This window comes from Pogoniulus pusillus, chromosome 27 (assembly GCF_015220805.1).
Source record: "Pogoniulus pusillus isolate bPogPus1 chromosome 27, bPogPus1.pri, whole genome shotgun sequence".
NCBI lineage: Eukaryota > Metazoa > Chordata > Aves > Piciformes > Lybiidae > Pogoniulus > Pogoniulus pusillus.
The window spans coordinates 13319443-13335384 of NC_087290.1; the positions used below are offsets into that span (position 1 = coordinate 13319443).

Sequence of the window (15942 nt, forward strand, 5' to 3'; positions counted from 1 at the left end):
AATATCAGGGAACCAGGATGAGTTGCTTGGCACAGCCTGTGGGTACCCTTTGCATTGTACCACCGGACGGAGGAAGAAGGGCATCTCTTTCATTACAACCCTATGACTGCTTCCCTTTCAGTAACCCCATTTTGGCATGTTTAGTGGATGTGCTGTGTTGACCAGGAACCCATAGCATGCCCACAGCTTCCATACTGGAATCAGCTGCATGCTTTCCTCATACCTGTTGTGAAGCATTTTGGAAACCGTGATGGAGAGCGGCATGGTGTGATCGTATTTTCTCTGCCATCCCTGACAGTGGTGACATTGTCCCCAGATTCCTGTCAAGAGGCTGTAGATAGGAGAGTAGCTTGACCAGAAAAAAACAGGAGAGAAGAAAAAAAAAAAACACAAGCAAAGAAAAAAGTGAAACTATGGATATAGGTGTAATGGTTTTTAATTGCCTGATAAATTGTTTTTAGGTACAAGGAAAAGTTTTGACCATTTGATATCGGACACAAAGGCTCCTAAAAGGCAAGACATGGAATCTGGAATCACAACGCCTCCCAAAATGAGGAGAGTAGCCGAAAATGATTATGAAATGGGTGAGAAACAGGACTAACATTTTAAGAATCATGCTAATTATAAAGGCTTCTTTCTAAATTCAATGTTTATTTGCCTAGGTTACTCCAAGGTAAGGGAGAAATCTCTTTGCTAAAGGTGGCTTCTGGAGAGCGCAGTCTTTTGTGTCACTGGCAGCTGAGGTTTGAGTAGGAGTTGCTCAGTTTGCAGATGCAGAATAAAGGGCAGCTCTGAAGCACTGCATCCAGGACTGAAATGAAAGAAGGAAATTTGGCTTTTTCTAAGTTCAGCAGCCCTAGCTGCAAATTGCTGCAGGAGATGGAACGTGCTGTAATGCCTCGAATGCCTCTCTTCATCTTCTCCCACATCTGCTTCCTGTGCCCCCACCCCCAATTACAATGCAAGACCAGGGTTCTTCTGATGTGTCTGATGTCAGCCTGCTGCCTGACCCTCACTTTGGAACCTACCACCCCTGGGCCTGTATTTCACTGAAGAGGAAATTGGGGTTGTTGTTTGCCATCTGATAACACATCCCATGTAGTGGCCTAGCACTGCAAGTAGTATCACAGCGTAGTTGCTGCTTGTGTACTTGGGAAGGGCTGGTGACCTCTGACTGAGTTTGCTGTGCTTTGGTTTGGGATTGTTGTGCTTTGGGTGAGTTGCTCTTTTTTGTCTGGCAGAAACCCAGAGGATATCACCGCAGCAGCACCCACATCTCCGAAAAGTTTCTGTTTCTGAGTCAAATGTCCTCCTAGATGAAGAAGTTCTGACTGACCCCAAAATCCAAGCACTGCTGCTTACAGTCCTTGTAAGCTTTCTTTTTGTGTGTTGTCTGTCCTTTGCTGGAATCCTCCCATCTCGAGGATGGAAGCCCCACACCTGCCTCGCAGTGTCTGAATTCGTGTGGATCAGAACCACTGTGCAAGTCTGCTGCTCTAGTGCTGCTCTCCCAGCTTTATGGGAAGCACTCTTAGGAATGCTTCTGGAGAGCAAATGCTCCATTGGCATTGGGCTGTGTTGTCTTGTAGAACCTGTCCAACCATTGCCCCTTTTTTTCCTGGCAGGTTTTTATCACAAACTAGTTTTGTCTAACAACAGGATACTAATATGTTGTACTTTAAAGGTGTCAACGTGCAACCTGTGGGAATCCCAGCATAATTCAGTTTAAAAATGATTCCTTGATACTAGAGGGACAGTACAGAGCTACCATGCAGTGCCTGTCGCTGACACAGCCCAGGGAGGCTCTGTTGCCCCCTTCTGTCCCACACTGACTAGCTAATGTTTTTCCCGAAACAGAGGCTTTTGCCAACCAGTTTTCTTGTTCCCCACATACACAAATTAACTGGATCCCGTGTCCAAAGAAATCTTTTCTACTGCTGCTCTCCACTGTTCAGAAGTGCTTAAACCTGAGCTAGGAGAGCAGCAGAAGCCTGTAGCTCCTGCAGGTAACAGCAGGCTGCTAACTGCCTGCTTTGCGTTGTGACAGGCGACGTTAGTGAAGTACACTACTGATGAGTTCGACCAGCGGATCCTCTACGAGTACTTAGCAGAAGCCAGCGTTGTCTTCCCAAAGGTCTTTCCTGTTGTGTAAGTGTCTAAAACTCTCTTTATGGAGACTCTCTACTTGCCCCTTTCTTTAAAAGCTCCCTGCACCAGGACAAGCATGTGCAAGGTAATTATTTGCAGGTTGCTAGCTGCAGCTTGCCCGTGGCTTGGTGAGACAACTGTCCTTAGCAGCTGGAGAATTGTCTCTTTTGCCTGTGTCAGATGAACATGATGTTCTCACAAGAGCAGGCATCTTCAGACCCAGGGCTGCAGATGGTCTCAGAAGCACTCCCCAGCATCGTCTCTGCAGGCTGGCAGAGCGTGGGAGAGCTGCTGTTGGGAGCCTAGCTCTGCAGCCAGCGCTTCTGCAGAGCTGCCAGTGCCACTGCTCTGCTCCAGTGACTGAGCACAGCTCTGCCACTTGATCCTGCAGGTACTCAGGTGACTTTTGCTACACTCTGCACTGTGTCCTGCTTCTTCAGTGTTGCCTTCTCCCAGACTCAGGTTTTTAAGTCAGCACCCCAGCTGCCTATCAGAAGTGAGCTAAAGCATAGTCCAGGATAGTCCTTGGGTGTATTTCTTTTAGATACCTGCCAAAAGGAGCATTTGCTGAGGTCAGAAACCAGCAATGGAGTCGAGTTGTAAAGCTGCTCTGAGTGTGATTTAGACATAATCCTACCTGTGGCTGGCTTGAGAAAGTAGTGGGCAAAATACCCACAAGTCCTGTGAGTTACAGAAACCACAGCTGAGCAACTGGCATTTGGGTTACAAAACCAGCACACAGGAGAGCTGCAGGGGAGCTCAACTGAAACACTTCCCCTGCAGGTTTAAAAAGCTGCTTTGAAATTCCAGCTCTGACACCTACAGCAGTCCAGGCAGTACTTTTTTGGTTCAAATAGTTAAAGTATTTGTAATTTCAAGTGCTGGCTAAATGCTGGAATGGGCTCTTTTGTTAGTGGAGCTTTTTGGAACTTCTTCACTGAGCACATACTGAGATTTTGAGAATCCACCTTAACTACTGTGTGCTGAAATCAACTGGGAACTGCAGATCTACTTGGTGAATAAAAACTAAGGCACTTTTCTCTCTTCTTCAGGCATAATTTATTGGATTCCAAGATCAATACCCTCTTGTCGCTGTGCCAGGATCCAAATCTCTTGAATCCAATTCATGGGATTGTTCAGAGCGTTGTCTACCACGAAGAGTCTCCACCCCAGTACCAAACTTCTTACCTACAGAGTAAATATTTTCCCACTTGTTTGCAATCTCCTGTGTTTTAAGTCAGATTTTACTACAGTTTCAGAATTGCAGCCCTAATAGTGCCCTGTGTGGCATCCTTCCAGCTCCCTGTCTCCTGCTGGAAAGAAGAGTTTGTGTGTTAAAAGTCAGCGCTGTTAAGTGTTTTGTCTGGTGCACAACTGCAGCAAGGAGCTCCAGACAAAGTATTAAACCATCTGTGTGAGGAAACAAGCTGGAACTGAGGATTCTGAGTCCACTAACCCATCTAAAGCCATACAGACCATGAGTGGTGGTGATGAGGTTTAACCTTGTTAGGAATTGCTTTAATTATGGGTGAATTCCATGGAGTGATGTTTGGTTTTCAGTGCCCAAGCTGACTTTCATGGGACACTTGTACACTTAACACCTAAAGATGGTCTGTTATGGTCCTTAATCAAAAGCTTTCAAGGAAGATTCATAAGAAACAGAAAATAGTTGAGGGGCCTCAGCTTAACAGAGTTCTGGGCCAGCTCATTCCAACTACACCTTCATCTGGAAAGGTTGGACCAGATGATCCTTGGGGTCCCTTCCAGCCTGGCATTCTATGGGCTGTGATTTCACATGCTGGGTGTGCCTTCTAAAACCACATCAAGAATTTCAGGGATGACTGTTCAGAGATGTTGTTTGGTTTACAACTTTTGTGCTTCATGAGCAAATTAAAGAGCCTTAATTTTGTCACCCCTGGTTTGCACAAAGCTTAGTGTGGCATCTCCAAGTCAAACACTTCACTTCCGTGCCTAGGTGTGGGATGTGCTCTTGGGGGTTAGAATCATAGAATCAGTCAGGGTTGGAAGAGATCACAAGGATCATGTAGTTCCAGTCCCTCTGCCATGGGCAGGGACACCCTAGCCTAGATCAGGCTGGCCACAGCCTCATCCAGGGTTGCTTTCTGTCAGTTCAGGACTGTGTCTTGGTGGTAACCTTCAGATTGTCGTTGCAGGTTTTGGATTTAATGGGTTGTGGAGGTTTGCTGGTCCCTTTTCTAAGGTGAGAACCATAAGGTCCTGAATGCTTTGGCTTTTCTGTCTGGGTGAAGCACATTGGTGCTCCAGGGAGGGTGCAGATAAATGGCAAGTCATGGGATATAAGTAATATATGGCTCACTGCTACAGCTGAAGGCCACATTGCCAGGGCTGGGTAAAGCAGACAGCTCTGTGAGAACTTTCTTACTGCTCCCAGGCCCACACAGGGCCCCAGGACACCTGGTGTCATTCAGGGGATCTTCAGTTCATTAGATGACTGAAGAGTGGAAAGGGTGAATTTAAGAGTGGTAATTCCATGAGGTTGATTTTGATGTTAGAACAGAACAAATGCATCAGGCACTGACCATCTGCACTGCCTTTTGCTCCCTCCAGTCGTTGCCACCCATACTGGTGGCAGAGCAGGCAGCATGCTGGGTGTTGGGCTTTGGGGCACAGGCAGCGCTTCGGGTGCTGTGGCAGGGGAGGTGACTGTGGCAGTTCTCTGCCCTTCTGCTTCCAGGCACTGCTGAAATTGCACCTACACATGATCTGTAGTGTGTATGTGCAGAGTGATCTGGAAAAGGTCACAATTCAGTTTTTATAGATGCAGCAAATGCTTTGCACATTCTGGGGCAGCAGCAGAGCGACGTTGGAGTGACTCCTGGGGCAAAGCTCCAACTGGCAGCAAAGGAGAAAGGAAAGAACCAATATTTTCTTTTTTTCCCCCCTTTGCCCACAGCAAACACAAATCCCAGACTATGCTGAGCTGATAGTGAAGTTCCTTGATGCCTTGATTGACACTTACTTGCCTGGAATCGACGAGGAGACCAGCGAAGAATCTCTGCTGACTCCCACCTCTCCGTACCCCCCAGCAGTGCAGAGCCAGCTCAGCATCACTGCTAACCTTAACCTTTCCAATTCCATGACCTCGCTTGCAACCTCCCAGCACTCCCCAGGTCAGTAGCTGTTTGAGGCCAGCAGAGGTAAGGGATGTGGGAGACTGAGTGGGCTTGTAGCTGGGCACAGCCCCGCTGTCCCCTCAGATGAGTTTGTGCACCAGACGTGGCTGCATTCCTGACTCCAATGAATGTTAAACAGTTTGCTAAGGTGTCAGGCTGGTATTTGAGGAGCTGGGCTCTGTCCAGCACTGAAGCTGTCTCTTCCAAGTCATAAAGCATGAAGGAAATAGCATTAAGTGCATCAGAACCAATAACAGCTGCACCTTAATGTGGAACACAGGCAGCAGTGGAGCCTTGGGCACTGATAAATACAACTATATCATCATGGGATTCTGCAAGGAAAATCCTGCCTCCCTGGGCACCACCAGGCAGAAAAAGAATCCAGGACTGACTCAGTTTCAGTTAACTGAGTTAAGACCAGTGCTCATCTGGGCAGCATCATACAGAGCTCACGCTAGCCCTGGAGAAAATAAAATGTCCCTGTAGCTGTGTGTGGGATACTGGGGGTCAGTTCAGGCTGCTGTCTTGCCAGGAACATGCTGATGGTGAAGTGGAGGTGTTCAAGAAGAACACTGGATACAAACCCCACGTTCCTTCTGGCTTGAGCAGAAGGGGAGTGCAGGGAGATGCAGAGGTTAAATGGAACAGGAGGACATTTCAGGTGAAAGATGGAAAAAAGAGCAGCAATCATTCAGTGTAGCAGGTGAAGCCTAACCTAGAGGAAATTAAACATAGGGGGAAATAGAATTTATGTCAAAGAAATCTGCAGGAAGATCCTTCCTGAAGTGATTTTGGGTTAGTGTCTCAGAGCAAGGCAGTGCTCTGCTCTTACACTTCTTACTTGGTGATTTACCTGTTGCAGTTCTGAGCACCAGGAGCAATCAGCCTGCTTGGTGTCTAACTGCTGGAAGGCTTGGGACCCCTCCTCTGCAGGTGCAGCTTGTACAGAGGTGTCTGGGGGGTTTCATTCTCTCATTCCCTGGTTTCTGCTAGCCTTGAAATAAGCTCTTTTGGGGAAATCTGCTCTTGCAAGTGATGTTTGCTCACAGATACACTGTGTAATGAGTGCTGCAGAGGTGCAGAAAGGTTGCAGCAGAGCCCTGTCTGTGTGGTGCTTTCCTTTTGTGTTTCACACAGTGATAGGTGACTGCAGCTTACTTTCTTCCATGATGAGAAGCCAACTTAAATTCTTTAAATGTGGGGAGATCACCTCCTTGGAATACTGATGCTGAGATCTAGAATTACATTTCAGGATGCTTTGTCAGCCCAAGCATACTCTGCCAATCCCAGATGATTTATTGCCTAATGTTCTGCTAAGTGAGGAGAGAAGGTGGGAAGCAGATTTTACACAGTTGTTACCTCTTCTGATCCTTTTTTAGCAGCACTTTTAGCCTAAAGGAGGCAGTTTCTGGGATTGTTGGTTTGTATTCCTGAGTCCTGGCTTGGAAGGGTCTCCCATTTGATTTGAGTAACAAGGATGGGTAACAGTTGAGTCTGGGGACATTTCAGAGGCTTTTAATACTTCACAGTGTCCATTACCTGCCGTGGCTGTGTCATGCAGCCACTGCCACATTCATCCTGCACATGGAAGCACTGCAGCACAGAGCCCCCAGAGCCTGCAGGTGCAACCCAGGCTATGGAGAAGGAAAGGGCTTGATGAAAACTTTCTTCCTTAACACACAGCTTGCTTGCTGCTAGGGTGCAAGTAGGAACCTTGTGGGCAGCATCTTTCCATGCAGAATGAAGTATCAGTGGCAGCTCCCACAGTTCCTTCTGCAGGGATGAAGTGATGGTGCAGGACTGGGCTCTTTACTACCAAGAAAACATTTGCCTAGGTAAATGCCTCCCTTCCTCCTGCCTCACTTTCTGTTCCCTCTTCCTTTGTTAGCTAAGAGGAAGGAATTCATCCTGCTCATCCAAAATGTCTTTCAAGTGCTCTGCAAACAAATGGCCTTTGTCAAATGCTGGGTGAGAGCCATCTGCAGTGGAGCTGGTGAACTTGTTCAGCAGGCTGTGGGTCTGTCCCAGTGCAGGCACAGAGATGTGGTGCTGAGGGGCATGGTTTAGCACCAGACTTGGTAGTTAGTGGTTGGACTTGATCTTAAAGGTCTTTTCCAACTGAAATGGTTCTGTGATTCAGTTCATGACACTGTGCATGGCTTGCTTGGAAGTCAAATCCTAGAAGGCTGTTACCCAGAGTTCCAGTTTTCAGCCTTTGTGAGTTCCCAGTGAGTCTGAGACAGCCTTTAGAGATCAATACCTCCTGAAGGCCTCATGCTCAGTGTTGCTTCTCAGCAGTGTTTGTTTCCCCATCATCTCTGACTGGTTGGTACTGTCTTGCCTATCTCCTGGAGCAGTTCTGTTTTCACTCCAGCAGTCTGAATGCCAAGACTTGTGGCTTGGTCAGGGCATCTCCAGCTTTCTGTCTTGTGGGCCAAGGCACAATGTGGAGCTTTTCATTCTGCTCTCCCATCCCAGGTTTATTGCATCACTGCACTTCAGCCAGCAGTGCAGCAGCTTTCAGCCGGCAGGTTAACCACTGCCACTCTGCAAGAAGCAGGCTTTGATTTTGAAGCTGTTTAGAATCATAGAATTAGGCCTCTGGCACTTGATGGATTCCTTAGCTGCAGAGATCTAGTGTCTGCCAAGGCAAAAATCAGGGCTGAAAGAGTTGCAAAAGATGAACTGAGGTGGGCCACGGGATTTCCTGGAGCAGCCAGGCAGCTGTGGGAATAAGAAGGGTTATAGATGTGCCAACCCCTGCCTCTAGTGGGAGAACTGAGAGGAAAATCAGGTATGTAGCAGTGCTGAGTTACTTATCAAGCTGAGTTCATGAAAGGCTTTCAGCCAAGGGACTTTTTTTATTATGGTTACAAACAGATAAAGTTGCAGATACATGAAAACAGTTTCCCTGCATCTGGAAAGAACCAGGTGAGATCACTGTTTATAAATGTTCTGTCTGTCACCATCTCTTCTCTTTTTCTTCCCCTTCCCCTTGTCATGGACATGATTCACTTACATTTTTTCTTTCATTCTGTCTGTGAAGCTTCTCTGCCTTGCTCTAAATCTGCAGTTTTCATGCAGCATCCTCATCAAGGTACATTCTGCTTTCATCTTGTTTGCACGAAATGCTGCTTGATTTGCTTCAGGGTTGGGCTTGTGGCATGAGAATTGGTTTACTGACCCTTGTGACATAGGAATGGCTGCAGTGTAAGTGCTAAGCTCTTGCTTTTCTTGTGTGGTGCTAGTATCTGGTGGTAGGGCAGGCAAAGAGACTCACATCCTTAGGGACAGATAGACTTGGAGACAGAAAAGTGGATGCATGGGATGTGAAACTGCTCTGCTGCAGGTAATAAGCTGAATTGAAGAACTATTTCATGTGAGCTTTTTAAAGTCACTGGAAGTCAGCTTTACCTTCAGTTGCACACCATGGGAAACCACAGGAGTTCTTGGGACTGCACTGCAGCTGCCAGGAGCTCCATAGAATGGGACCTCAACACCATTGGATTCCTGCTTTGATATGGAGAAGTCAAAAAATCTACAGATGAGGTTTTTTCTCCCTCACACCTGTGGGTTTTGCTTCCTGTTCTCATCCTAGTTTGTGGTTTTTGTAAGCTCACACCCCCACAGGGAGAGGAAGGATGATGTAGCCTGCAGCCAGCTTCTGGCTGAAGTATCCCTATCTATGTGTGAAATGCAGAGCTCATTCTGTGTCCCCTGCCAGGGACAGTCAGCTTCTTGTAGGAATGGGACAGAACTGTGAGAGAGTAACAAGATTTGGTTCTAAGCTTTTTATTCCCTCCCAGGCAGCCTAGTCCTGGCTGCTGGTTGTGCTTCCAGCCTCTGGTATAAACACCCTCCCTGCTGCTCATTCCACACACCTCGAGTGGTGAGTGTGTTGCTGAGCACATGTCAGACTGTGATGTGACAGCTACCCTGGGAGGCTGCTGCAGCAGTGATTAACTGCAGAAAAGTAGTCATTGATTGGAAGCATGTCTGAGTCAGACAGCAGCCTCAGCTCCTGTATCTCCAGGTTACTGCTGTGTCCAAAGCTGCTGTGGTAGCAGCTCATAACCCGTGGCTTTGCTGTGTGCCCATCGGGCCAGCCTGAAGTAGTTTGGGTTTGGGCTTTGTTTGGTGTGATTCTTTCAGCAAAATGTGGCAGGGTTACCTTGTCCTGCAGAGCACAGCCAGAGCTTCTCAGAGAAGTGTGTGCACTTGGCTGGAACGTGGCTAGCTCATCATCTCCACTCCACAAGCCTCCTGCTGCCTTTGCTGGAGCTGCAAATGGGCAGTAGCAGTTCTTAGGTGCTTTTATTGAGCTGTAGTTGTGAGGCAAGATTCAGTGCTGAGGGGATTTGCAGGTACCTGAATCCACATCAGCCTTCTCTGGGAGCAAGGAGCAGCCTCTCTACCACCTCTGCCATGGTGGTAGAATTCTGCAGGCTCAGAAACGATCCTTCCTCACTCCACCACTCCCACGTAATGGCAGTCCCTGGGTTCTGGCTGGAAGAAGCCCACAGGTTCGACAGTCCTCCAGCTCTTCCTTCTAGAGGATGCAAAAAGCAGAAGAGATTTGAGCCAGACATCTTCATTTGCTCAATCTCCTCAAAACTAGAGTCAGGGAAGGGCTTTCTGGCCTGAAAAAAATGAGCAGTTGTGGCAGGTACAGATGCTGGTACAAGTGCTTGGAGAGTGCTTCATCTGCCTTGGGAGCATCTCTCTGCTATTTCCCATACTAAATGAAATTCCCATTTCAGTTCCAAGATTAGGGGAGCTCAGGGGGCAGTTCACACCCATAGCTGTTTTCATGCCCTTGTAGGAAAGCATAAAGTCAGAGGCAGGTCAGGCAGTCCCTGCAAGCCAAGGTGCTTGGTCTTGTAGAACAGAATAGAATCAACCAGGTTGGAAGAGAACCCCAAGATCATCAGTCCAATATATCCACCTTATCCATGCAGTCCAGCCTATCCAACCAAGGTCATCCAGTCCAGCCCTCTCCACAGCAAATTCAACCTGGAGCTTTAAGGGGGAAGAAAAGATGATGGAAGGAGTCGTGCTGGGACGTGGTGAGCTCTGTGCAGCTGAGCACACAGCTCAGTGTGAGTAGGGCTCCTCACTTCAGCTCATGGAGGTGATTTTTCTGGTCAGTCAGGGCTGTACCTCTGGTCCCCAAAACACCATTTTTCATACTGCAATGAAACAGCTGTCTCAGATTTGTCACCTGTGAGGCATCATGGACAGGAGAATTGTGTTCATCGGGGCCTGTCTGGGCTAGGGCTGTTTCTCCTCACAGCAGCTGGCTTGGGGTCATGTTTTAGATTTGGGACCAGGCTGATGCTGAGCAGCATTTGTGCTGGGCAGGAGCAGCCCTGGTCGTCGTTCAGCCCCTGGGGAATAGCTGGAGATGGGCAGGAGGCTGGAGGGGGCCCAGCTGGGCAATGACCCCGACTGGGTGCCCGGCAGCAAGCTACCGAGCAAGGGAGAGGAGAAGGAGGTGCCAGGGGATCAGCCATCCCCTGCCTGGGAGCCGGCTGGGTGCGGGTCTGCCCGCGGCGGTGCTGAGCCGCTTGCATCACTTGGTTTGGTTTGTTTCTTGCTGCCACAACCCTTCACTTGAGCACGGTTTTACTTTAACCGCAACTCCCAGGACCTCTTGCTGTTCTTCCTTTCCTTCCCCCCTGCCCCACTGGCGGTGATGGGGGAGCAGCGAGCAGCTCTGCGCTGCCTCCCTCTGTGCTGGCCTTCAGCTTCCAACAGCCACACTCAGTCCTGTGAAGTGCTCGGGGACCGGGGCCACGCCGTGCTCCCGGGCACCGCTTCGGGCTGCCGTTTGCCCAGCGCCGGTTTGAACCAGCAGCCACTTGGCAGCACTCAGCGGGGTGCGGGGCGCGGAGCCTGCTCTCAGTCGGCCGTGGAGCCCTGCGCTGGCCCCGGTCCCGGTGCCTCTTTGCCCGCTGCTCTCGACGCGGTCGCGGTCGCGGCCCCGGGCGGCGCCGAAGCTGCGGCGCTGTTGGAGCGCGCCCCCTGGCGGCGTCGGGAGGGCATCACTTCCCTGGTCCCCTCCAGGCCCGGTTGCTCTTCCCCGGGGGGAGGTTTAACCTCGGCCCTTGTGTTGTCTTCCCGCAGGGATCGACAAGGAGAACGTGGAGCTCTCGCCCACGGCCGGACACTCCAACAGCGGGAGGATGCGGCACGGCTCCGCCAGCCAGGTGCAGAAGCAGCGCAGTGCCGGCAGCTTCAAACGCCACAGCATCAAGAAGATCGTCTGACTGCTCCCGTGGCGCCGCAGCTCCGGGCTCTTCGCTATGGAAAACGACTGACACCCGCGGGCGCCTCGCCGAGGGCCTCCACCGGTTGTGATGCTGCACTTAATTTTTAACCTTCCCATCCCGCCAGCCGTTGTTGCCAGATGATCAACTCTTGAGACATTGCCTGAGTTCCGATGCCTTCGTTTCTCCCCTCCTGTTGTTGGTTTCAGCCACTGTTCCAGAGCCGCCCGTGTAGGTCCTGCCGGAGCCGTGGAGATCTCCAGCGCTGCAGAACGCGTCCTGTCCAGATCCGAAAGCCATTGCCCGTAGCCAGTCCTGCCCTGCTTCTCCTGTCTGCCCTCTCTGTCCCTGCTCTAAAGGAAAGGGTTCATCCTTAATCCTCTTTGCACATGTCTCAAGGTGGTGGCTTTACGAGCCGGGGGGGGGGGGGGTTGGAAGTTGCTCTAATCCTGCTTTTAATCCAAACCTGTAAGATTTTTAGCTGTGGACTTTTGTTTACCATACTTAAACTTGGGATAGCCACGGTGCAGTGAGCTTAGCCAGAAGGGGTTGATTAGGTTAAATTTCTAGTAATTAGCAATAAATTGGAGAGAACAAGGAGGCTGCAGGAGTCTCTCTCGTTCCCCAGACCACAGCTTCACGTCCTTGGACTGTGTATGGAGCAGACTGGACAAACTGGTGTTATTCCAAAGCCAATTCTGTTTTGCTGTGCTTTGACTGCACTAAAAAGGTCTGGTGGAGAGGGAACCCCGAGACTGACTCCTTCGCTGTCACTGCAGCAGCGTGCAGAATTATTGCTTCTTTCTTCCCTTCACCATTTCCTCTAGTTTTGCCCTTCCCAACAACATGCACCTCTGAGAAGTTCCCGGCAGAACACCCAGCGAGGTATGGAGGGGAGAACTCAATGAATTAATGAACTTCCCGCCCTGGGAGGTGGTGTTTGGCAGAGCTGCTTTTGTGCTGCCCCACACAGCTATCAGACCAGCACCGTTTGCTAAGGTACCGTGAATTGAGAGAGAACTGACACTGTGGGAGTGCTGCTGGGGCAGCCAGGCCTGCCCCAGGGCTGGGGCTGGGGGGGGTGTCACACCAACTGAAGTTGCTGTCACTGTGAAAGCCTGGCCAGGGCTGGATCTCGGAGGCCAGCAGAGATCCTGGGCCTGTCACCTTGGTGCTCCTCAGGGGGCTGCTGTAAAAAAAAGAGCTCCACTTCCCAGGCTCAGATCCTTCTTGTGTCTTAGAAGTCACCAGGCTGTAGGTGGCCGCAAGGACAAGGCAGTGCATCCACCACCCCCAGCAGAACAGTGCAATGTCCTCAGTGGCTGTCAGTAAATCAAACTCCACAGCTAAATGAGTAGAGAATGGTACAATGGAGTGCTCAGGTTTGATGGCTGTAGAGCAGAATTCCCATGTATCCACACAGTAACAATGTAACATTGATGTAAATAAAAATACCTTTATTGTATTGATTCATAAAATAACCATTTAATTTCTTTGAATTTGTTTACAGTCCTGGAAAAAACTATGAACACAAACTGAATATGCAAAGAGTTTGCTGAAAGGAGAGGAAACCTTAGAATGAGGAGTCCTGAATCAGAGGCTCTGGGAAACAAAGCCTCCTGCAGGCGACCAAACCTTTCCCTCCCTTCATGGTGTGTGGGGCTGCAGTGGCAGTGTGGTTCCTGAGGTGACACAGAGCTAGGGGAGGGCTGGGCAGGGCAGTGTGTAGGAATGGAAATGCTGCTTGTGTCAAGCTGGGAGTCACTGGTGAAAACTCATCTCACAGACCACCACAAGCCACCTCTGGCGTCACTGCCAGCCTGCACTGGGCTGTACTGAGCCCAGACGGTCCCTGCCCTTTCTGTTGAAAACAATGAAGGGTAGAAGCCTGCAGGATTGTAGGCAGGAAGGAAAAAGACCCTTGTGAAGGTAGTTTGCTGTCAGAAAAACCTGGGCTGCAGCTGTTTCTCCTAGGAGCAGATTTTGTTTAAACAGAAATGGTGATGCCAGCTGCACTGCCCTGTGGGTCCCTGGGGAGAGGCTGTCGGTGTAAAACCAGAACTGGTGCCTCCTCTGGGGCACTCAGTGTGAAATCAGGGTGGAGAGTGACTGAAATTGCCCTCCCTGGGAGCACCAGAGCTGCTCCACTTCTACAGCTACTCAATCCCACCTGAAAAAATCTGTGGCACTTTGATCAAGTCAACAAAGTGCAGTTGCTCTTTTTTCCTAGCAGGAGAGGGAGTCAGTGAATGTTTTGCTGGTGTGGCTCAGCGAGAGGAGCTGAACTGCCAGAGCAGGGGAGACAAACCTATCAGGTTGTGGGGCCTGCACTGGGGTGTAATGAAGTCGATGGCCAAGATGTAGTTTGGAGTCATGCACTCCAATCCACGGGCAGGGTCCCTCTTAGCAGCAGCAGTTCTTGTGCTTAGATACAGGGGAGGAGTTGGCCTTTCCTGAGTGGCTCAACTTCTACTCCTCGTTAGTTGTTCAGTGCCTTACTGCCCCTGCAGCAGCCACTGCTGTCATTTAGCCACCTTCTTTTCTCACATCCTCCTTTCTTTGTTCTTTTTCCCCGTTTTGGACACTCTCCAACTTGCTCCACTCTGTTCTGTGACACCTCTGGGTCCCCGTCCAGCCTGTTTCCCTTCCCTCTGTGATGCTCTAGTGACCAGCAGGTAGCAGTGGGCTTGAACCTGGTCTGAGGTTGTGGAGGCAGCTCCGTGGGCTGCAGGGGCAGCCATTGGTTGTGCAGCCCTGGGGTCTCTGTGCTTCAAAACGAACCCAGCTGCAGGAACCCCCAAGCTGCCCATGTGGACCATAGGACTGCAGCACGGGACCTTACCTGACACCCCTGCTTCAGAGCCTGGCAGCACAGCCTGTGAGGACCATTCAGTGTTCTGTGTGTCTGCATCTTCCCTGATGCAAGGATGAGGCAGTAGGACTGGAGTGGTGCATAAGCTTGTTGATGACGCCAGTGTTCCTGCTTCCAGCTGCATGAGGTTTCCCAGGACAGGAATCATTGCCAGTGAGTGCTGTGGCCTGAGCCCTGGGAGCACTGCAGGGCTCCCTTCTTGCCAGGCTGTAGGTTTTAGGGCTCATTCTAGTTCTCTCTAAGGTTCTTTTACAAACATCCCGAAGCGAGCTCGTGGTGGTGGTCTGCAACAAGCCCACCACAGGAAGTCCCTTTGAGTGTTGGTCCCACCATGATTTACTTTTTTTTTTTTAACTCTGCCTCTCCACCTGTAAATAGTTTTTTTGTGTAAAAATTTACAGAAAAGTATATTTACTACACTGTAAATACCTGTGACAATATCTTGTATTATTTGGCTTCTTTTGTAAAGCAGTTAGTTGCTGTACATGTATAACATACAGGTTATAACAGCCTAGTGTTAGTAACTGGTAACTCCTCCTCCCCGCCCTTGTGTTACGTCAGTTAAGAGCCAATGCTGTGTACTATAAACTTACACACTGTGTATGATACCTTTACTCTTCCCCTGGGGGCTGCAGCTCCCAGCAGCTTCCCTGGATCCGCGAGCGTGCGGCAGCGGCACGGCTCTGCTGGCACCGCCAGCACCTGTAGGCAAAACAACAGGTAGAAACCTGGATTCAGAGAGGTGTTGCTCAGCCTTCTTCCCCTCATGTATGTACTTAACCCCTCCCCTTTACTGTTATTTCTTTTCTTTTTTGAAGTAAAATGTAAATGCAACCTGCTTCGAGTTGTTGGGAGGTCAATTCCCTTTGCTGTGGGGCAAAGCTGGTCTAGTCTGAAACCCTTCTTCTGTCTCTTGTGACAGATCTGGATGGGTCCTTTGGGTCTGAACCAAGGGTGCTGGGCCCAACCCTGGTCCTAGACCTGACACCCCACTCCCCACCCCCCAGTTTCCATGGGGAAAATGAGCATGGAGTTGAAATCAGCCTCTTGGATTTGTCTTTCCAGATTGGTGCTTCTCTGTGTGTTGGGTGACCTTGCACAGTGCTACCAGTGGCAAAACTGATTGCCTGTGGATAGCCGAGGGCAGAATTTGGACAGAGTCAAGCCCCTTGTCATGAATTTCATGTCACCCCAGCAAGATGACCATAATTGAATAACAAACCAGAACCTTTCTTTTTAAAATGTAAAATTTAATATTTTAATAAACCAGCTGCTTGGTCTTTAAAGAACATTTCAGTATAATTTGTCTATTTGAGCTTTTCTAGCTTAGAAGCTTGAAGGTTAAACTGTCAGGCAACTTTTACGACAAATGATTAATCAAATCTATTTTTCTTTTAGGGAATATATTACTTTCCTATTCCAAATGTATAAGTACTTATATTCTGGCTTTGTGACTCGTAAAAGGATGTAAAAACACATTAAAGCGTGACTGCATTCA

At 49.4% G+C, this 15942-nt stretch overlaps 1 protein-coding gene across 2 annotated transcripts in view; it reads left to right on the forward strand.

Moving 5' to 3' along the window:
* NF1 (neurofibromin 1) overlaps positions 1-15942 on the forward strand; it is a 98927-nt gene extending 82985 nt beyond the window's left edge. For both annotated transcript variants that reach the window (XM_064166252.1, XM_064166248.1), the window contains 7 exons: positions 462-584; positions 1242-1369; positions 2048-2148; positions 3201-3343; positions 4323-4369; positions 5084-5300; positions 11430-15942. In XM_064166252.1, the coding sequence (XP_064022322.1) occupies positions 462-584; positions 1242-1369; positions 2048-2148; positions 3201-3343; positions 4323-4369; positions 5084-5300; positions 11430-11572 (902 nt within the window). In that variant the 3' untranslated portion in view covers positions 11573-15942. The remainder of the gene's footprint in view (positions 1-461; positions 585-1241; positions 1370-2047; positions 2149-3200; positions 3344-4322; positions 4370-5083; positions 5301-11429) is intronic.